The sequence below is a fragment of the Bison bison genome, unplaced genomic scaffold, assembly GCF_000754665.1.
Source record: "Bison bison bison isolate TAMUID 2011002044 unplaced genomic scaffold, Bison_UMD1.0 scf7180017864254, whole genome shotgun sequence".
NCBI classification, from domain to species: domain Eukaryota; kingdom Metazoa; phylum Chordata; class Mammalia; order Artiodactyla; family Bovidae; genus Bison; species Bison bison.
The window spans coordinates 111,803-135,210 of record NW_011494826.1 but is presented as its reverse complement, the minus strand read 5'-3'; the positions used below and the strand labels follow the sequence as shown (position 1 = coordinate 135,210).

Genomic DNA, 23,408 nt, shown 5'->3' with positions numbered 1-23,408 from the left:
CTATGTGCAGCCACTATCTGGAGTTAAGTCATTATTTTCATACAAAAGGTTGAGGATGAAATATACCTTGAATACTCAATTTGTTTATATTTTCTCACAAAATTGAGACTTTCTGCTGAGCTATATGATTAAATAGAATAAGAAAAATCATAATATTTATATATGACTTTTTCTTTTATTTCTCTCTTATTTTCTAAAAGTTCTTCATTCTTTTCATGTTTGATTAGTAGCTATATATCCCCAGATAATTTTCAAATCTTATGTTCACATGTCAGTGACTTATGTCTTTTGCCACCACTGTCTGACCAGAGAAGTCTTCTCTAAAACCTAGAATATTTAGAAAATGCATCTTGGCTGGTATTCTATGAAAAAAAAAAAAATGATAATTTGTCTTTAGTGTTATTTTCATCAAAGAGGAAGATGATTTTCCACTGACCTAACATCATCTTGATATAAGAAGAGGACAGTTCTTATCTTATGAATTACTGATTGGTAAACTGAAGCCCAGCTACACTAAAAAACAGCTAACCTGCCCATAGTTACTGTGATTATGACAAAGACACAGATTCTGAATCCAAGACAGAGCTCAGATATCCATCCTAGGATTGAATTCTAGTTTTCCAAAAAGTTGTTCTTTCTTCTCTCCCTTTCCATCTAGACCACAAGAGAAACACTCTTATACATAACAAAGTATGAAACTCAACATTCATGTGATTACAAATATTCCTATTTTAAAGTTATCCATGTATGGTATGTACATTCTAGACAAACTTTCTGATTACCTACATGAAATTTTGGAAAGGAGACATAGGATTACTTAAAAGATAACAATTTTACAAGATAGTAGCATTTATTAGGGATATGACAAATAATTTCACTAGTATCAGCCACTGCACACTTCATAAACAATCATTGCTCTGAAGACTAATTTAAAAATAAAGCTTTCTAGAAGAATTTAGTTATTTAAAATAGAACAAGTGAACCAAATCTCCTTAAAGTTAAGGACAGAAAACAGATTTTCATTTAGGCTCCAATAAGATTAGCTTTCAAAATGCACTTTATTTAGTGGTCATAATTAATATTCCTATTAAAGTGCTGGGTACTCTGGGAATATATATTTGTTCTTAAGAACAATTTAAAACCCCACACTTTCTAAATCTCTTGCTCTGATCTACATAATTTTTTTTTAACTGAATACTTAGGACATCTGTGTTGCTATTGTTGTTCAGTTAGTAAGTCATGCCCAACTCTTTGCGACCCCATAGATCAGAGCCAGAGAATTAGAAAGGACATTTGTACTGCTATACTTAATGTAAGATGAAACCTGTGTCATAATCAAAAAATTTCCATTTTAACAATGAAGTCTGTGTCTCTATTCAACATCTATGCCCGGACCATTCTAAAGACTGTTTATGTCAATGTGGTACATGAACTGCTTTGAAATTGTCATCTGCCTTTTGTGTTCCTATTTGCCTTTATCATAAGCTCCTCTATTTACTAGATCAATGTAGTGCAATAATATCCTAATACAGACTGATAAAACTTGTCATCCTGATATGCAGCTCACATTTTTTTTGTTTGACTTCTGCTATCATGTTGCAACCACCTGTCCAGGGTACAGCATCTGATCTTATACATTATTATAAAAGAATATTGAAGATGTGTAAGGTGCTTTGGAAAATGTTCCAATTTTAAATACATATCTATTTACTCCTATTATTACATTGTTCAGAAAGATAATAATAAAAATTTTATTCTGGATGCACCAAGAGCATCTATACAGCGTAAGAATGAAACATGCAGTCCTCTGGTCCCCTTAGAGAGAACCTACTGTCTATGTGCTGGTTGAGGCAACACAGAACATGATTGTATCATTATTGGACATATTAAAGTAAGCGATCACCCTTTACCCAAGTCTGAGTAAGTTTGACTGGAAAGAGTTGTGGAATCTGGGAACCTATAAGATTACTCTATATACAAGGTTTGCTGAACACATGCATTTCTGCTGAAAACAGCAGAGTGTATTCAGCACCACATCATGTCATGCACACAGGAACAGGGGTGGCTGGAAAGAATACTGTGACAACTGCACCATAAATAAGCAACTGATACTCTTCCCTCCTTTGTACTAAAGTAGTTTTAAGCCATATATTTCTTTTCCCAATACATGAACATCAATATTGTAGGTCAATTAGATGAAGTCACAGTTAGAACACAGTAAATATTAGCAACGCTAATAAGCAAAGGCGTGGATTGCCAACTACAAACCACTCTGATGTTTCAGTTACTCATACTTTTACACCAACCGCTATTTCTGAAGCACGTGGCTAAAGTTAAACTAACCATTTCTGTACTCAGATTATTTTTTACCACTCACTTTTGAAAGCTTAGGCAAGTTTGTCTCAGACATGGTTAAATAGAAAATACCCTGAAATTCAGTAAATATCAGAGGTCAAAGAAAAGTACCATCCTCATCATGAAAGCAGTGGAGTCCCACTTGCAACGTTGATTTCTTACACCATGATTACTTCATTGTCCTGTGCCTATGGTAGGTAGTTATTGTAGCATAGCATGAAGACGTGCTACCCTGAAAGCTTCCATTATGAGTAATGGAAGTTATGGGCACAAAAATAGGAAAATGGAACCCATGGCACATAACATCTGTCCTGAAATTCCTGGATTAAAGAGGCACATCTTGTGGGCATGCGAAGAAGCTCTAATAGAAATTCTAAAATATCAACTGTTTTTACAAATCACTTTGCTTTATACTTCTCCAGGCGGATGGTCGTAACTTGTCTTTTAGTTCTGTTGTTTTTGTTTGGGGATCCTGGGAGACAGTTTAAAAAGCTCATAAAAATGGGTACAATACATCAAAATATCTCTTGATTTTGTTATCACCTCGTGTATGTTAATATATATGTACAGATGGTCCAATAATATACAAACTACTGTTATATATTTTCAACTCAATGCAAACATTAACTGCCCTGCTTCCACTATTAAATGTCATTCATGCACCAATTTAAAAGTATGCCTCTCTGATCAACTTTATAAAATAAACTTTAGTCAAAAGAAATAAACTTTCCTAAGTTCTTACAAATGAATGTGCATTTTATTCTCAATACATAGCATTTGAGAGTGTAGCTATACACGATCTTCTGTTACTTTTTTTTTAGTTGATAATAGGCACTTTCTAAGAAGAGGATTTGTGGCCCAAAAGACCCTGAAATTTGGTCTTTAGTACCCTCCTTTCATAAGCAGATCTGCCTGAGCCTCAATTGTATCAACTCAGCAGAAGTCCAGCAATAGAACCGTGTGCAAAAAAAGCTTTAGAAAATTGTAACTAGAATAATATTATAGAAAAGCAGTTGTCTGAGTTGAACAACTTAACATCTACTTTTTAGTGTTGTTTTTTTTTTCCTAACCACATTTCATGTAGTACCTCTACAAGCAGTAAGAATCGGGTGTGAGCAATTCTGTATCTGTGCTTCATTCTTTCTAAGTCACAAATATGCTACAAAACTTATCTTTTTATATTCTTTTTTATTTTATGTTATTCTAGTTAAATTTTGTATATGTGAAATATTGTTTGCTTGGTTTTCTTTTGCTAAGAACCTTTCAAGTTCACCTTTGAGCAAGTTAAAAATAAAATTTAGAACATTCATCACCTTTGGAAAATCAGCATCTCTAACATAAATGGTTAAAAAGACCCTTTTACCCTGTGGTGCAGTATTTCTATAATAATATACACGATATTAATAGTTCAGTATTTATGGGGTTGAAAAACATGAGCTTATAAGATGGTGGCTGTTATCCAAGATGAAGGGAGTAGGGATATCCTTACATAAGAGTTAATGATTACTATCTAAGTAAATGTTGAACAAGGAGAGGTACAGTTGAGCAAAAATGCAATTCATGCACAAACCCGAGTAGTAAGTTCCATATCCCACGTCGATGTCTGACTGAGGCAACAAAACAGTTATTTCAACGGAGCAAATACTGCCTGTTGTGGAAAATAGCCTAATACTATGTTACAGAAAAATATCCTATGGAATGAAATCATAAAATGGCACTAATAGTCTAAAAGGTTGAATGATTCCTTGGTGTTAATTTATAATTTTAACTTAACAGAAGAGTGAGGAAATGACAGATCAGTATACTCAGCCTGAGATCAAATTTGTCATGGCAACATTGGCAGGTTGGACCCTGATTCTTCAACTATTACACTGCCTTGGTTAACAAAAATCATACTTTTAAAAATTACAGAATAGAGATTATAAATAAATGTAAATTGTGCATGCAGTCAACTGCATAATATACAAGCAATATCTACTTTTTAATAATTATCTTCTTTGGCAGGCCAGAATCCAGCTGGACATGCAATATTTACACATCAAAATCCATATTGTGTTCATCATATTGAAAGCAAGTGAAAATATATATATATATATATGTATATACTGTATATATACACATATGTATATAGATGTATATACTGTTTTTAATATATTAACAAATATATATGTATATATATATTAAAAGTGGATTTCATCTTTGTCAGATTCAGGTGACTCAGGCCTTGAAACACTAAAAATATCCTGACAGGGTATTTGAGGAGGTACTTGGAGAGGCATTTGGGATTTTGGAGAAGAGATTGGGGGTGCACTTTTCTCTGAGAGTATTTTTAAGATTTCTGCCACCTGCTTCTCCAGGGCAGTCATTCTGCAGCTTAGCAGCTGAATGTCCTCTTTGAGTTCATGTTTGACTTCCTGCAGTGTGGTCTGTAAGGCCTGCTCAGGGATGGGATAAAAGGGGTGTTTGGCATCAGCCTGGATGGGGCTGTGCTCTAATGGGCTTCGTGCCTCCCCAGCCTTATCCAAACGAAGGTCACTTTTTGTAATCCCACTGTCACAGGAATCCGTTTTCCTTAATGGGTTTTTGGTGACACTGTTCTCTGAGTCACTGCCCTTGGGGTCCTCGGACAATAGCCCCATCGACTCAGCTTTAGTGACGTTATTCCAGTCTTCCTTCTTCTCCTCATGGGTTCCCATATTATTCTTGAGTCGCAGCCACCCTTTCCCATTTCCATTCTTCATTCTTATGGGGCTGTTGACTTTGAGACATTTGGGGTCAGAGCCACCACTGGGCTTGAGTTCCATGGCATCGCGGTTGTTTTGCTTGAGGGACTCGCTGGTTTTCACGTAGGCCAGAGACGTCTGAATGGGTGTGATCTGCGACACGGTGACCACACTGGTGCCGGTGATGGGCGCTCCATTCTGTAAGGAGCGGCTTTCTACCTGCAGCTGGTTCCGCTCGGGGTCACTCTGCGTTGACCCCTGATTCCGCAGCTCCTTCTGCTGCTTGAATTTCTGGAAGAGCTTTCTTACCGGATGGTCCACGGGGATGCTGAGGGTGACCTCATTCTTTTGCCTGAGGCGCTCCTCCTCTTCTTTCTTCACATCACTGATTTTGCGGAAAATGATCTGTGGAGGGGCAGAAAGATTAAAAACTTGACTATAGAAACAGATGACTTAATACTTGTGTGACAAGATACCAGGTGTATTCTGTTTTCCAAAGGAAACTCTTGAAGATAGGGCAAGCAAGACCATTTCTGAAGGGAAAAATAGTCCAGTGCCAGTTAACAGGTACAGTACACTTGAAATTAGACATAGAAACACTGACTAAGCTTGCTCAGCTCATTTTGTCCCACTTCCTTGCATATCAGAGGGGGAATGTAGTTAAGAAACAACTAAATAGAGCTATTTGCTTTCTTGTTCACATTCCCACTTCACAGAAAATAGACAAATACATAAATATAAACATCTATTAATATGTTAGTATATATGTATATTCATACATGTATACATGCATGTGCAAGAAATCATATTTATCTCTTTGCAATATATCACTATTTCCTGTAAGTTTTTCTTTTTTCTTTTTGATCATATTAATATGATTCAAACCCCTTCTTAATGCCATCCTCTGTTTAGAGGTCAAATAATAAGAGTTCTAAGCTATAAAAATACTGAAAATTTAGGCAGTCTACCGACATAGCACTGTGAGTTGGATAGAAGGAGGGATTAAATTTATTTATGTGGCTCTGAGGCTAGAACAAGGATTTATATATAGAAGCTTCGGGAAGGTAAATACCAGGTCAGTATACAAACTTTATTTCAAACTACTACGCATTAACTGATTACACTGCCTCAAAAACTCATGAAACTCACACCACTGAAATATTCGAACAGAAATAAGAACGTTGTCCATGTAATACTTTCACTGAGTAGGAGGCTAGACTCTTCAAATTCCAATATTTTAAAAATTCAAATGTAAAGTTAAATACATAGTACATGCAGGATTAGATGAGCACTCACAAATATAAGTAAGCATAGATTTTATTAAAAATGTATTTTGAAAATAATATTGTGAAGTTACAACTCCATCAAGAAAAATATAAAAGACTGACTATGTAAGAAATTATTACCACTTATATTATCAGAGTTAGAGGTGAATTTGGAAAGTGCAAGATTTTTTACTCTAAAGAACAAAATAACTACAGATGAGGGTTATAAGGAATATTCACAAGGGAGTTACGTTAGTGTGCTTTCAGAATCAGATAATTTTATGATGCTAGCAAAATTACTTGCCTCTATCACCCTCTCTTATTAAGCTGTTGGTTGGATTAGAACTACATGTGAAGTATATAGTCTCTCTCATGTAATAGACTCTCAGAATACGTTGATTATCTCCCTTGAACTCTCATAAAACACTTTCTGTTTGAAACCATTTTCATCACCTCTGTCTCTGTATAGTCATTGATCTTATGCTAGAACCAATACTAGTGATGATCACTGTAAACAGAGAAGTCAGGGAGAGGAGAGGCAATTCTCCCTATAAAAGCACATTTTCTAAATTGATATTGATGCACTAAATATAGCTTATCAAGAAGTAATAATTTATATTTTAAAATAAATATTCTCTAAATTCAGTAACTGTCTATAAAGACCAGCATATTTTCCCTTCTCTACTAGTACACGAAATAGATCTTTTTGAAAAATGTAATTCTAATCTCTTTAGTCTGACATCAAAGCTCCAGCAGTTTAATAAGAAGTCTTTCAAAGGGTTGACATATTTCTCATGCTTCCTAGGTAAATAAGGCTTGTTCTAAACTTCAAGATATTAACACTTTTTGAGACCAGACAAATCTAAACATGGAAATGAAGATACTCTATTCCTGGATCATTCCCTTTCGTTGTAAATGCAGTTACTTTGATTCTATGAACTGACATAAAGGGACTAATGTAAACGGTGGGTCACATCCTTCTTCCCACTGGACTCCAGCCTGGTTTGTTTTTAACTGTAGTTACTTAGACTTGGAAAGACATAGCCTTGGTGAGGGGTGGTAACTGAGATTACCCTTCACATTTTGGGGGTGGGGAAATGCATCTATGTCAAATGAACAGTGGAGGAGGGCAAGGCTTGGTGCACAGGGATGTCAGATAAAATACAACACATCCATGCAATATTTAGGACACACTAAAAAATCATACAGTATTTATCTGAATGGGATAAATTTATACTGCCATGTGAGGTTCACAGATGAAAGATGTGGGGTTCCTGGAGACTGAGAATCTGTGGGCATCTTAGGCCATACTTTAAATTTTCAATACAATGGCTAATAATTGCTTATAGTTATTGTGTGCTTACCAAATTTGGGATGCTTTGTGATTTAAGGATGTAATATGCCCAAGTAAAACATCAGTTTAAAAAAATAAGCCTTCTTTCTCCAGTTTCCCTTACCAGCCAGGCCCTCTCCATCAACCAAAAACCAACAAAGGCCTTTGACACAGCTACCACTAAGTGGAGAACAAAGACTCCTAATGCCATACTACTGAGTACAAGGGGAGTTCTATGACAGGGCCAGGCTGCCACTCTGCATCAAGGGACAAATAAAATAGAACTGGGTTGGCATATTTTGTCACCAAAAAGATGTAAAAGGAAATGAGAAAAAGAAAGAATGAGGTTTTGTATATGAAAAACAGAATCCGAAGAATTCATACTTGGATTTAATCAACTATTTAGCATAAACAGACTTGTAAGTCAAAGCTCACTTTAAAAAAAAAAACAAACAACTTTTAAATTGAATGGAGTTTCCTGAATGAGACTAAATTTATCTATTTTGACTGTAGAACAGAAATTATGACTTTTTCAAAAATGCTTATCAAAAATACTTATTAAAAAAGAGGTCACTTCTACAAGTGTATTATCTCATTTAACTGTCATTACTCCTCTATGAGATAGGTCCTATTATTCTCATGTTACAGAAAAGCAGACTGAAGCAAAAAAGTTTAAATGGTTTGCAGTAAGTCACACAGCTAGTAAATGGCCAGGGTACAAATCCATGGAGTCAGATCCCAAACAGTTAACCATTACAGTCTAATGCAGTTCTTCAGGATAACTTTGACAGCACCTCCTGTACCTGTGAAAACCCAGACAGGTGAGTGGATGAAGTAGGGAGTGATGCAGCAGTTTAACATCCAAAAGGCAACCCTTCACAGAGCATTTGCCATGACGAACCATCCCTCAAAGTGGTGAAATTAATAAACAATTGAAGCTCTGTGCTTGTTGAATAAGTAGAGTTGACAAACACTTGCTGAGCAGAATCAAGTTCAAGTTTTTGACCCACAGATCAATCTTTAAAGAACCTGAGTAAGAATCCTTGAACTGTAAGAATAGAATAACATCCATTAAGAATGTATTTTCTGGCTGATGACAAAGCAAAACTTTCCTAATGCGAGGTATGAGAATATAGGCCCTGAAAATTTAAAAAAAAATTACAGAGGTGTCACAACCAGTTGGCCTATGTCTTATGTGCAAAGCCTGATAGACTTTGCTATGACTTATAAAAAATGTGTTATACAACAAATAAGAAAATAAAGTCACCATATTTCAAAAACATTAAATGTAGTAACATTAAATATAATAAATGCTCAGAGTTTGAAGATAATTTTATGACTCTAAACCCCAACTTTCAATAACAACATGTTTTTATTACAAAGAAGACATTTCATCATAAAAAATAGGATGAAAATTATTCTACATTACCATTACAAGCATGAATATTCTCATATAAATTATCTCAGTCCATGCTGAATCTTTCCTTCTAAAGAAGTGCTTCTTACCTTTAACGTTTTAATCATGTAGAATAAAATGGTTTAAATTCATAAGGAAGAGAAAGATTGATAATTTTTAGTTAGTTAAACCTTCAAAACAGTGTGTTTTTATTTTAGATTAAAATAATCTGCAGGCTACTTTTTGGCATTGAAAGAATCTTCAAATAATAAGAGTCTTCATTATCCAATTGATTCTTACATTGGCAATGTGTCATACAGAAAGTAAAAAATTTCCTATTAATTCAATAATTCAATACATAAGCTATATACATTAATTCTGCCAAATGATAACATAAAATTATGATTATTTTTCCTTAGAAAACAAAGATTTAAAAGCAAAATCCCCCAAAACATTATTTTAAAAAATAATTAAAGGATCTGAGTGAAGTTCAGAGGAGATCAACTTATATTAGAATTAAATCGTGTAAAGAAACAACTTGGATTAAAATAAATCAGCTTTTAAAAATGCAATATTTGCTTTTTTCTTTAGGAACCTTGAGCAAGAGGTTCCTACAACCTCTTGCACCATGTCTATCTTTTGCTGAATGGCAAGTCAAATTGCTAATAAACACTAAAAAATTAAGGACAGAATTAGAAAAGAAAAATCACAAATCAGACTATGATTAGAGCCACACATTTATTGGTAGAATGCACAATAGCCTGTACTGTTTCTATGAGTAAAAGGGTTTATTTCATTTAAGCTTTTCTTCTCCTTGCTTCATTATGTTCTGTGGAGCCCATGCTGGAAGGTTTAATTTATTTAAATGATAAAAGCTTCTTAAACTTGACAGGGAACATGGCCAACTGAGCTTTCCACTTCAAAAGTAGGACATTTGATAATAAAAAGGGATATCAAAATTGAATAATTTGAATGTGTACTGAACTTTGAAATCCAATAAAAGCAAGGGGGAAAAAAGGGTTAGAATCATTTATTTAATGACATGTAATTTGGAGGATAGAGGTATACTCTCTGAAATGGCTCATCACTTCCCAGATCTGTGAATCTACAGAATTGACTAGGAATTTATAGCTACTTATACAATCAAACACCAGCTCCAGATTATCTGACTCTTTAAGGACTTAGTTGTTTTGGTGCTTTGGTTCCTTTTACTGTTTCTATGAACTTAGTCACTAATTCTAACTCTAGTCTTTTCAACCATTCCAACCTGAACTAATACAACAAAGAAGCACTTAGCAATCACTATTGCGTGTATATCAGATGCTATAAACTTTTTTTAACAAAGGCCACAGTGACAGAGCTGGGGCAGGTGACCATGTGTGACTGAAGGATAACAATGATACACCATACTCTGATTTGAAATATGGCTGCCTTGCTTCATTCAACCATTCATAGGCTCTTCCAGGGCAAGGAATGTGTTATAGATCTAGTTCAGCCCTGTAGGTCCTAAATGAGCTTTGAGGAATTAATTAATTAAGTGATTAATACAAAGAAAAAGGAAGGAAGGGAGGTGAGTAGAAAGGAAAAAATAAGGAAATGAGAGAAAAAGAAAATTGTTTGATTTTGTTAATGTGTTGGGAAATGCCTAATACGAATAGATGTAGTTAATAAGATGCAAATGCAGGACATTCTCAGAGAAGGCAATGGTACCCCACTCCAGTACTCTTGCCTGGAAAATCCCATGGACTGAGGAGCCTGGTGGGCTGCAGTCCATGGGGTCACTAAAGTCGAACATGACTGAGCGACTTCACTTTCACTTTTCACTTTCATGCATTGGAGAAGGAAATGGCAACCCACTCCAGTGTTCTTGCCTGGAGAATCCCAGGGACGGGGAGCCTGGTGGCTGCCGTCTACGGGGGTCGCACAGAGTTGGAGACGACTGAAGTGACTTAGCAGCAGCAGCAGCAACAGCAGGACATTCTAGACTTAACTGATATAATTATGCATTTCTATTACTAAAGTTTTTTCATTAAAAAATATAAAAGCAGGAAGCCGAAGTCTTCAAAACCAAGAATATAGCTAATCCAAGGTAAAGCTGGCAAAGTTTAGACTCAGTCTCAAATATTGCAATAATCCATGATTTGTCTTCCCTGTCTCAGTTTTTACCTTTATTTCCCTTTATTCCATTCTTTACTATTATATATCAAACATGATAGTGTCCCACACACAAAAATTACAGAGTAAAATCAAAGCTCTTTAATGCAGTCAGCAAGCCTACAGTGGTTAGTTAACCTTCTTTTCCAACTTCTGTTTTCCTTCACTCTCACTTGACCTTCATACACCAGCTACTGAATCAATTCGAGATCTAGAATCTAACACTGCACATAGTGTTCTCTCTCCTCCTCCTCACCTGCTGGGGAGCTCCCACTTATCCTTTAATCCTCAGCTCACTCTGCTCGTCTTTATGAGTCAGGACCAGCTAAACAATGTGCTTTTTTTTTTTTTTTTAGTTGCTCAGTCATGTCCAACTCTGTGACCCTATTGGCTGTAGCCCACCAGGCTCCTCTGTCCATGGGGATTCTCCAGGCAAGAATATTGGAGTGGGTTTTCATGCCTTCCTCCAGGGGATCAAGCCAGGGATTGAACCCAGGTCTCCTGCACTACAGGCATATTCTTTACCATCTGAGCCACCAGGGAAGCCCGGCTATACAATATGTAGGGCCAAATACAACATAAAAATTCAGGGCCTCTAATATCATACTTAATGGTAAAATACTGAAAGCTCTTTCAAGAGTTCAGGAAAGAAACAGGTACATACCATCTTGCCACTCCTATTCATCACGGTGCTAAAGCTAATAGTCATGGAAATTGTCAAGAAAATGAAATAAAAGACATCCAGAATGAAGAAGAATTAAAACCATCTCTATTTGGAGATGACATGATTAGGTACACAGAAAATCCTAAGGAATCCACTACAATTGTGCATGCATGCACACATACACAAACATACAGACAAAAAAAAATAGTAGAGCTAATAAAGGACTTCAGCAAAAATGCAGGATACAAAATCAATAAAAAGTTAGTTGTATTTCTATACTAGTAATGAATGATCTAAAAATAAAACTAAGAAAATAATGTCAGAAGACAACATCAAAGAAAATAGAATATTTAGGAAAAATTTTAACAAAAGAAACACAGGACTTATATACAAAAACTATAAAACATTGTTCAAATAAATTAAAGATCCAAATCAATAGATATTCATGTTTATAAACTGAAAGACTAAATATTGTTAGCATGACAATATACCCCAAATTCATCTGTAGATTTAATTCCTAAATTGATTAGGAATTAAAATACAAATTTTATTTTTCAGGAACTGACAAGCTGACCCTAAAATATAGGTGGAAATGTGAGGGACCCAGAATATCTAAAAATATCAAAATACAAGAATGTAGTTGGAGGATTTGTACTTTCCAGTTTAAAAACTTATTCCAAAGCTTTAGTAATCAAGACAGTGTGGTACTGGCATAAGGACAGACTTATACATCAATGGAATAGAACTAAGAGTCTAAAAATAAACCTATGCATTTATGGTCAATTGCTTTTTGACAAGAATGCCAAGAGGATTCAATTAGGAAAGATTAACCTTTTCAACAAATGGTGCTGGAGCAACTGCATGTTCACAAAAAAGAAAATATATATATATAGATAGATAGATACAGATGCAAGTCTCATACCATATAGAAAATTCAACTCAAAAATATATCAAAGACTTAAATGTAAGAGCTAAAACTATAAAATTCCTAGAAAGAACCCAAGGCATAAATTTTAGTGACCTTGAATTAGGCAAAGCTTTCTTAGACACCTAAATCTCAAGCTACCAAAAATAGTAAATAAATAATTTGGACTTCACTAAATTTCAGAACTTAATCGTAAAAAAGAATGAAATAATACCACTTGCAGCAATATGGATGGACTTAGAGATTATCATGCTAAGTAATTAAGAGAGAAAGACAAATAATACTTAGATATGAAATCTCAAAAGCTTTTGCAAATGAACTTATATACAAAAGAGAAATAGGCCAATAGAAATAGAAAACAAACTTATGCTTACCAGAAGAGAAACAGTAAGGGGGAGGGATCAATTAATAATGTAAGTCACTTTGCTTTACACTTGAAACTAATACAACATTGTGAATCAACTGTACTTCAATAAAAATATACAAAAATAGTCAAAGAATTAGAAAAGATATTTACCCAGAGATGCTATACAAATTATCAACTGGCACATGAAAAGGTGCTCAGCATCATTAGTCATTAGGGAAATGCAAGCCAAAACCACAATTTTACTTCCTCTAGGATGGCTATAATAAAAAGATAACAAGTATTATTAATAGCAGAAAATACCAAGTTTTGGGAGGATGTAGAATAAGTGTAACCCTCATACACTGCTGGTGCAAATATAAAAATGCCTCTGTGGAAAGCAGCTTGTCAGTTTCTCAAAAATGTGACATAGAGTAGCCATACAACCCAGCAATTCCACTAGCAGGCATATATCCAAGAAAAAAAAAAAATGTAGTGATGCAAAAACTTGTACATGAATGTTCATAGTGGCATTATTCATAATAGCCAAAAAGTAGAAACAACCCAAATATCTAATAATGAATGAATCAGCAAACAAAATGTGATATACGCATACAAAAAATATTACCTAGCCATAAAAGGAAGCAAAGTACTGATCCATGTGACACCTTGAAAATATCACCCTAAGTGCAAGAAGCCTGATACAAAGTGTCATGCATTGTATGATTTCACTTATATAACATGTTTAGAATAGGCAAATTTAGTCAGGAAGTAATGTTTTCCAAAGTTTAGGGGATATGGGAAATGGGGAATGAATACTAGAAAGTGTGAGATTTCTTTTGTGGGTAATGAAAATATTCTGGAATTAGATAGTGGTGATGGTTACAAAATTTTTTGAATGTACTAAAAATCACTGAACTGTATCCTTTAAAATGGTGAATTGTATGGTGCATGAATTATATCACTAAAAAAAAAAAGCAGGTCTTCTTGTTCAAAATGATGAAGAATTTCAATATAACAGCAACAGAGTATTCAACCAAGATCTGGGCTCTTCTCCTGAGAGCAAAGCCTTAAGGCTGGGCATCCAGGAAGCCACCGTGCTGGGAGACTTTCACTTACTGCCCCCAGGTAGAGCTGCTGCTCCTGCTAAGTCACTTCAGTTGTGTCCGACTCTGTGTGACCCCAGACGGCAGCCCACCAGGCTCCCCTGTCCCTGGGATTCTCCAGGCAAGAACACTGGAGTGGGTTGCCATTTCCTTCTCCAATGCATGAAAGTGAAAAGTGAAAGTGAAGTCGCTCAGTCGTGTCCGAATCTTCGATTCTGTCCTATTCTACATCCTCAGGGTATTTATTTTATGACACATGAATGGTGGGATACAGAAGCAAATAAGATAATCATTCACACTGTATTTGTTAAACACTTACCATGTTTCAAGCCCTGTTTAAGAGTTATGTATATATCAGTAAACAAAACAAAACCTCTTAACTATTCCATAGAATGTCAGGTGATGTGGGCTACAAAGAAAAAGAAAGAGAATCAGGACCTAGAGAAGGCAAAGTGGTTGGATCTCTATTGGGAAGTGATATTGGAGCGAAGACAGTCATGGAATGAAGAAGCTGGCCATGCAGATGGCCATGGGGACGGGGGGAACTAGAGCTGAGAGCGTCTGCATGTTTGAGGAATGAAGAGCTGCTGGCATTTAGTAACCATGGGGAGAATTACTGCTGAAGAGGTTGGAGAGGAGGCCGTGGACTTCGGTTTTTAAATGTGAGGAGACGCCGTAGGAGACTTTGGAGCAGAGGGTCTCACTTCCACTCTGAAAGGATAGCTCAGGCTGTTGTGGGAAAAAATAAATTATATAGTCAGAAGGACAGCAAGAAGGTACCAATTAGGAAGCTTTTTGGGTAACTCTGCTGAGACATCATGTTTGACTAAGACAAGAGAGATAGAAATGGAGGTAGTGACAAGTGGTCAAATTCTGAATTTATTTTGCCAGTAAGACTAATGGAATTTGCAGATGTACTGGATAAACAATCTTAGAAAATATAAAATTTACAGTCTCTCTTTAGGCTACACCAAAGTATAAATAGCAGTACCATTTTCTGATGGTGAAACCTGATATGGTGTCCTATAAACTAGAAAGACAAGCTATCTGTCCCCCTAGACACACACACACACACACAGATGCATGCATATATACGTACATGCATATATAAACATGTGCACAATGTATCAAAGTGGAAAAGCAGTATAACTGACTTAACACTCCCATTAAAAGCTGTAGGGAATCACAGCTGAGAGGCTCAGCCATCACTGGTCCCAGGCAATGATGAGATCTGCCAGGCAGGCACTGTGATGCCCCGCTGCCCTGGCAGAGGGGTAAAGTCCTTTATTAGTTTCTCAGTCTGCTATGTGGGATAAGTTCTATCATCCACTGTTCTCTGTGGCTCATGATTCCTTTTCTTTGGATGCTCATTTTTGTCCATTTCCCTCTACAGTTCAAACCTATTATCGGGGTTGGAAATTTTATCCTATTTCAAGACTGTAGAGCTTCCTCAGCTTCTTCCTGCCTGCAGATTAGGGGCCTGAGATTTGGTTTTGAAATCACATTAAAAACAAAAAAAAAAAAATGATTTTTTAAGACCAAGCTTAAGAGTGAAGGCAGGAGGAGAAGGGGATGACAGAGGATGAGATGATTGGATGGCATCACCGACTCAATGGACATGAGTTTGGGTAAACTCCGGGAGTTGGTGATGGACAGGGAGGCCTGGCGTGCTGCAGTTCATGGGGTCGCAAAGAGTCGGACACGAGTGAGTGACTGAACTGAACTGAACTGAACTGATGGTTTCTTTGGCCATATAATTATCTTTAAAAAATTAGCTTCTGATCTGTTTATAGTCAATTCCATATTCCTGCAACCTCACAAAAAGGTATTTCCTAGATGTAATTCTCAAGTCTGGTTTAATCCTTTACTTTCTTGGCACCATGTCTCTGTTACTCTCAAGTCTCTGCCTCTGTCTCTTCCTCCATGATGGAAACTACATTGAAAGCATCAGATTTGATGGGATGTCACATCTCTATTATCTGATCTTTGCCATGTGAAAGTCACTCAGCCATGTCCGACTCTTTGCAACCCCATGGACTATACAGTCCATGGAATTCTCCAGGCCAAAATACTGGACTGGGTGGCCATTCCTTTCTCCAGGGGATCGTCCTAATCCAGGTACTGAACCCAGGTCTCCTACATTACAGGTGGATTCCTTATCAGTTGAGCCACCAGGGAAGCCATAAAACTATCTAGACTTTTTTGTACCAAAAAGTCATTTTTGTGCAAATCTTTTCTGTCTTATTTTTACATTTTCATGTTCTAAATCCTTTCCATATCTGCTTACAGGCCCTCCAGTTCTTGCCTGTGATCACCTCTTTCTTCTCTGCTGCTGCTACTGCTAAGTCACTTAAGTCATGTCCGACTCTGTGAGACCCCATAGACAGCAGCCCTTCAGGCTCCCCCATCCCTGACATTCTCCAGGCAAGAACACTGGAGTGGGTTGCCATTTCCTTCTCCAATGCATGAAAGTGAAAAGTGAAAGTGAAGTCACTCACTTTTTGACTCTTCGGGTCTTTCTTCTTATGCCTTGCTAAATGTAACCAGTCACAACCCCCACTCACTACTGGAATTCTGCTTTCCAAACTTTTCCAAAAGAACTAGTGCATTGGAATGCAATCACAGACGTCCACTATACCACATGTTTCGTCACTGTAAAATATTGGTTTCCATCTTTTCATGTCTCAAATATCAATTTCCTTACTTATTTCTACTCCTGTTAAGTTACTGCCTCATATTTTAGAATTAATGTTGGCAGAGTCTCACTCTTGGTATCAACTTAAGCTGATACCCAACAATTTATTTCCAGTGACATAAATATGAGAATATGTTTAACACAGTGGACTGTATGGTTTAAATAAAGCTGGTAAATTTTTATGTTATATTTTCCCAACAATTTAGAATTCAAATAGTATCTAAAAATAGAATCATAAACTTTTTAAAAAATTACCTTCAATTCGAAAAAGTCCTCTTGCACACACGCAAAAATATAAGTTCATCAGTAAATAGACATGAAATTTAGACTATTTCCATCACTACTGATCAAGACAAACTAAAACACTGATCGTTAACCAAGAAGGAAAATAAATTACATAAGACAAGAACAATGGAAGGGTAATAATTAAACAAACACTCACATAGTTTTACTGGCAACACATATATATATATGGGAGATTCAAATTTGAATTCAACATCACAGTTTCAAGTGTACTGAGCAGAAAATTGTCATTTACATTCTTGAAAGAAAAACAAAGTGAAGTCACTCAGTCATGTCGGACTCTTTGAGAGCCCATGGCCATGGGATTCTCCAGGCGAGAATACTGGAGTGGGTTGCCATTTCCTTCTCCAGAGGATGTTCCCTACACAGGGATTGAACCCAGGTCTCCCACACTGCAGGTAGACTCTTTACTGTCTGAGCCACCAGGGGCTCCATACTTGATATATCGATAAAAACAAAAATGAAATTAATTTGGGGGAACAAGTCATAAAAAGGAAATAATTGTTAAGGCAGTGCTAAACAAAAATTAGAGAAAATTTATTTTCCCAGAATCTGAACACAACATACATATACTATTAAAAAAAAAAGGATCCTTCTTAAAGAACTATAATTTTCAACTGCAACTATTTGTAAGCATTTAGATATTTAGAAGATTCAGAAGAATGAAGTTATTTTACTTTTAAGTTCTTATAGAATTTTTAGCACACTCAAGTTTAAAGGAACAAAATTGATTTTACAAACATCACCATTACATGTTGCTTGCTATGCAATGTAAGACTAAAGCCATTAGTACTGGCTAAAATCCATAAATGGACCATTAGATCACAATGTTTTTGATAACATAGTTATTCTGTCACAGTAGCAGTTGTGTCCACATGTCTTCATCTTGTAATTGCTTCAATAAAAATACCAGATTGGGGGAATTGTACAAAGTATTTCCCATGGATTATTTGCTCATCTAAACTGAACAATAATCCATTTTATAGACTAAAACACTGAGGCTTAGCAAGATTTTAAAATCTTCCCCAAGTCTACACAACTAATGAGAGACAAAACTAAGTTTCCAACCTGGTTCTGTTGAACTCAAAAACTAGATTTCTCTGATTTAAGAATGCCTGATCTAAATTTAGGAGAGATGCAAAGGATCTAAAGGATCAAAGGCCTAGGGAGAAGGAAATTAAATGATAAATGAGGTTAAATCACTTTAGTAATAGCATACACCAAAGTCATGACTGGGCTGAAAGTTTAACACACGGAAGGAGATACAGACATATGAATATGTAATAGGACTCCTCAGTATGCAAGTAGAAAATAACACTGCTTAACATTTGTCAAATGTGATACATTTTATAACACACTTTAGCATATGTTGCCTCATCCCCCTTCTCCAAATTCTACAAGTCAGGCAGGGCAATTATTATTATCCCTATTTGACAGATGAAGGTCAGAGAAGTTACATGAGTTGCCTGAATTCATTTAGCTAGCAAATGGCCAAGCTGGGACTGAAATCTATTTTCTACTGCCAACTCCAGTGTTCCTTCCACTATTCCACGGTGACACTCCTAATGCTATGTATAATTTTGTTTTATAGTTTACAATGTACTTTCAGCTATATTACTCTACTAGATCTCATTTGATACTATTTCTTTGTCCCCAAGAACACATCTAATATGTGGCTTTAGCATTTGCCTTGTAAGATAATTGCTGTGCCTCAGGGAGAACCATTATCAAAGTAAGGCAGTTACAATACCTCAAAAAATATTTTCTTGATGAAAGAAAATTTCTACGGTTTTGTCTGAAAAACCAACGCTAGTATATTTAAATATGTGTTAATTTTTGCCTTTGATGCTAAAAGAATGTTGCAGCTTTTAGTGACTATCACATACAAATTCTTTGCTGCTGGGAAATACAGGTTGATAGGCAAATAATTATCTGTTGGAGTGTTATCTTCTAGAAAGATTTAGCTATGTATATCTAGTCTAGATGCTATCTTACTGTTTCAATCTTTTACATTTGGAATCAAATTTACATAAAATAATTCTTGGACATTTCTTTATTTTGTGGAATTTGATAGCTGAAACTCAAGAGGAATCAAGTGAATGGGCACTTAGATGGATAGCCAGCCATTCAGTTATATTCAGAACTAAGTTCACTCTCTTGCGCATCAAATTTTTTTAAAGATGTCTCTGAGAGTCAGGAGACTAGGGTTTGGATACTCTCTCTGACTACCTGTATAAAGTTGACCAAGCCACTCAGCCTTTCTAAATACCAGATGTACTTAAATATCTATTTATACAGGTAAATAATTCTCTATTTTATCAGGCTGATTTAGCTATTCTATGTCAAACAGACATCAATGGCTCATGTTGAATCTAATGAGTGGTATAAATATAGCATATGTTGACCCAGCTGAATTCAAAATGGTGTCTGTATTTGTTGATTGCAAAATAACCAAGTTCTTGTGTAGAAATCACTCCTCTTTCATTCACCACTTGGATTTATTGAACTTTCTATAAAAGCTAAATTAAATGTGCAAGTAATATTTCCCTGCCTCTTTGGAATATCTCTATTCCATTTGAATAACTTGTACAATATTTTCAATACATTACATTCTAGTAAAAAGCTAGTAGAAACAGAATTGGTGATAAGTGCCCCCTTCCAACTTAAAAACACCTTTTGCAAGCGACCTGATGTTTAGAGGATCCAGTGGAAAGAACAATGATGGGTCATTTGGAGACGAGTTCTAGTCCTAGCCAGGGATCTAATTAGCTATGTGACCTTGTGTACAAGGCCCATAATCTTTTGGGACTCTAGTTTCTTTACTTAAATACTTATCTCTTGGTCTTCCCTGATGGCTCAGCTTGTAGAGAATCTGCCTGCAATACAGGAGAACTGGGTTCCATCCCTGGGCTGGGAAGATCCCCTGGAGAAGGGAAAGGCTACCCACTCCAGTATTCTGACCTGGAGAATCACATGGACTGTCATACATGGTATCACAAAAAGTCAGACATGACTACCGGCTTTCACTTCACTTATGACAAGGCTGGATTTAGTTCTTTTCAGCTTTAACTATCTTCAGATATATGAAATAAGACAATCTACTTTACTCTTTTTAAATTATTTCTGACATAACTTCTTGCTATAAGATTGCACCCTTGCCTAATTTTCCAAATGTCAAAATTCTTTTCATCAAACCCTGGCTCTGCTGAGGCTCCTATGACCCTCGGTAACAATTACAGAGCTAGGATACATACATGTGCTGCTTTTATTTTTGTTTTGATTCTGCTTCCTCCACAGGCAACTGCTCACATGCTGTGCTAAGATGAAAGTTTGCTGCTAATTACCAAGGTTGTGCTTCTAAAGAGTGCGGGCCAGTAATTGAATTGCAGTGTCTAGAGTTGGGTATTAGGTAATAACTTTGTTCCCACAGTGCTAAACTGTAATTAGTTATTCTAGTCAAAGAAGAGTGAGAAGCTCTGTGGCTGTTTCTTTAGTGCTGCCGTTGTCAGGAGTTGGAAACTACAGTTTTAAAAAGAACAGAGCTGTGGATTGACTGAGGGATTGAGATGTGTCAGTTCAGTTTCCCACCAACATGCATGTGCATACACACTGCAGGGCCAACAGAGGCTCCTGGAAGTAAAGTTTGAGCTCTCACCATTGTAAGGTCTGGTTAAAGAGATCTAGGCTTTGGGGCACAAATTTTGAAAAATTATATGTGGGTATTAAATGGCAGTATAATATATGATAACTCACTTGAAGCTTCCTATAATAATATATTCATATATTGGTACCAAATTACTATTCATTAATTAAAACATATATCTGTGGTTTATTCTATTTGGAAATATGTTTATAAATATGCTTAGCTATTATTTATTGTTAGCTAATTGTGTTATCCTTATGTGGAAGGGCATCATATTCCATACATTACTGTGATTGGAGGTATTGTCTCCTAAAAACACAGGTAAAATAATATGGAACTTGAGAAGAATCTTTGCCCTGTTTCCTTAGAAAGCAAAAACTATATAGCTCATCTGATAATTCAGAGAATTTTGGATCTGAATGAAAGATAATCTCTGAGGAGTAAGCTAATTATTTTTAGTTGAGAATCACATGGGATAAAAGGGAGAATATGAGAGATCATAGTTGATTGAGGACATAAGCAGGGAAGGAGAGGGAGTATGAGAGTTTATGTTTTTGAGGGTCAGCTGGGTTCCTGGAAAATTTTGCATACAGAATATAAAAATAAATGATAAATAAATGCAGAGACAGACCATGTGTATGGTCTGGAACACTGACTATTGTGAAGATGGAAGAAGCTCTCCCCTAATTGATTCATAGATTTATTATAATGCAAATCAAAACCCTAGCAGGATCTTTTGAAGAATTAACAATGCAATTTTATAATTTATATGGATATATAAAATGTATACAATAGCCAAATCACAACCAATTGATAGGAAAAATACTAGAAGACATACTGCCTATATTTCCCTATTAAAAACAATAGTAATTAAGATACTGTGGTATAGCATATGTCTTAGTCTTGTCAGCCTGCCACAACAGAATATTATAGACTGGGTGATTTATCAGTTCAGTTCAGTCACTCAGTCAGTCGTGTCTCTCTGTGACCCCATGGACTGCAGCATGCCAGGCCACCCTGTCCATCACCAACTCCTGAGTTTACTCAAACTCATGTCCGTTGAGTCTGATGCCATCCAACCATCTCATCCTCTGTCGTCCCCTTCTCCTCCTGCCCTCAATCTTTCCCAGCATCAGGGTCTTTTCAAATGAGTCAGTTCTTCACATCAAGTGGCATAAGTATTGGAGTTTCAACTTCAACATCAGTCCTTCCAAAGAATATTCAGGACTCATTTTCTTTAGCATGGACTGATTGGATCTCCTTGCAGTTCAAGGGACTCTCAAGAGTCTTCTCCAACACCACAGTTCAAAAACATCAATTCTTCGGTGCTCAGCTTTCTTTATAGTCCAACTCTCACATCCATACATGACTACTGGACAAACCATAGCCTTGACTAAAAGGATCTTTGTTGGCAAAGTAATGTCTCTGCTTTTTAATATTCTGTCTAAGTTGGGCATAACTTTTCCTCTAAGGAGTAAACGTCTTTTAATTTCATGGTTGCATGAATTTCATGGGTAACTTATAAACACCTGAAATTTATTTCTCACAGTTCTAGAGGTTGGGAAATCCAAGATCAAAACGTTGGTAGATTTGGTATGTGGTGAGGCCCACTTCCTGGTTTTTATGTGTGTGTGTTTGGTCACTCAATCATGTTCGAATTTTTGAGACCCCATGGACTGTAGCCCACAAGGCTCCTCTATTCATGGGATTCTCCAGGCAAGAACACTGGAGTGAGTAGCCATCCTCTTCTCCAGGGGATCTTCCTGATCCAGGAATAGAACCCAGGTCTCCTGCATTGTAGGTAGATACTTTACCCTCTGCGCCACCAGGGAAGCCCTGGCTCATCTTTCACTGAAAGGAGAGGGAAATTCTCTGGGGCCTCTTTAAATAAGGATTCTAATCCCATTTATGGCTCTACCAAATGACTTACTCATTTTCCAGAGGCCTGTCTTCAAAATACCATTACATTAGGGAGTAAATTTCAAGACATGAATTTTGAGGGAACATAACTATTCACTCTATAGTAGCACATGAATAGACAAATAAACAAATGAACAGAATAGACTGTCCAGAAATAGACCCATACATATTTGGACACTAAATTATGATTAAAATAATAGTATAGTAAAAAGGGGAAAATAATCTTTTCAATACAGGTATATGATAAATGGAATACCTGAAATACCTCGCCCTTTATCTCACATTATAACACAAAAATAAACTTGAGATAGGTTGCAGATCCAAATAAGGAGAGCCATACCCATAAAGCTCTTAAAAGTAAATAGAGGAGAAAATCTTCAGTACCTTGAGACAAGAAAAGATCTCTTAAACAGCAAGCAGAAAGTGGGAATCAAAAAGGAGGAAAAGAATAAATGAAGAATACTGTTGGTAGCTTGATAGGGATTGCATTGAATCTATAAATTGCTTTGGGTAGTATACTCATTTTCACTATATTGATTCTTCCAATCCATGAACATGGTATATTTCTCCATCTATTAGTGTC

General features: G+C 36.1%; 1 protein-coding gene across 1 annotated transcript in view; it reads right to left on the bottom strand.

Annotated features, from left to right (window-relative positions):
- Positions 1 to 4,535: 4,535 nt before the first annotated feature.
- Positions 4,536 to 23,408, bottom strand: part of LOC104994246 (potassium voltage-gated channel subfamily H member 5-like) — a gene marked incomplete at its 5' end in the record, with an annotated part of 100,167 nt that continues 81,294 nt past the window's right edge. Inside the window, one exon of the mRNA XM_010847761.1 lies at positions 4,536 to 5,483. Coding sequence (XP_010846063.1) covers positions 4,536 to 5,483 — 948 coding nt within the window. The remainder of the gene's footprint in view (positions 5,484 to 23,408) is intronic.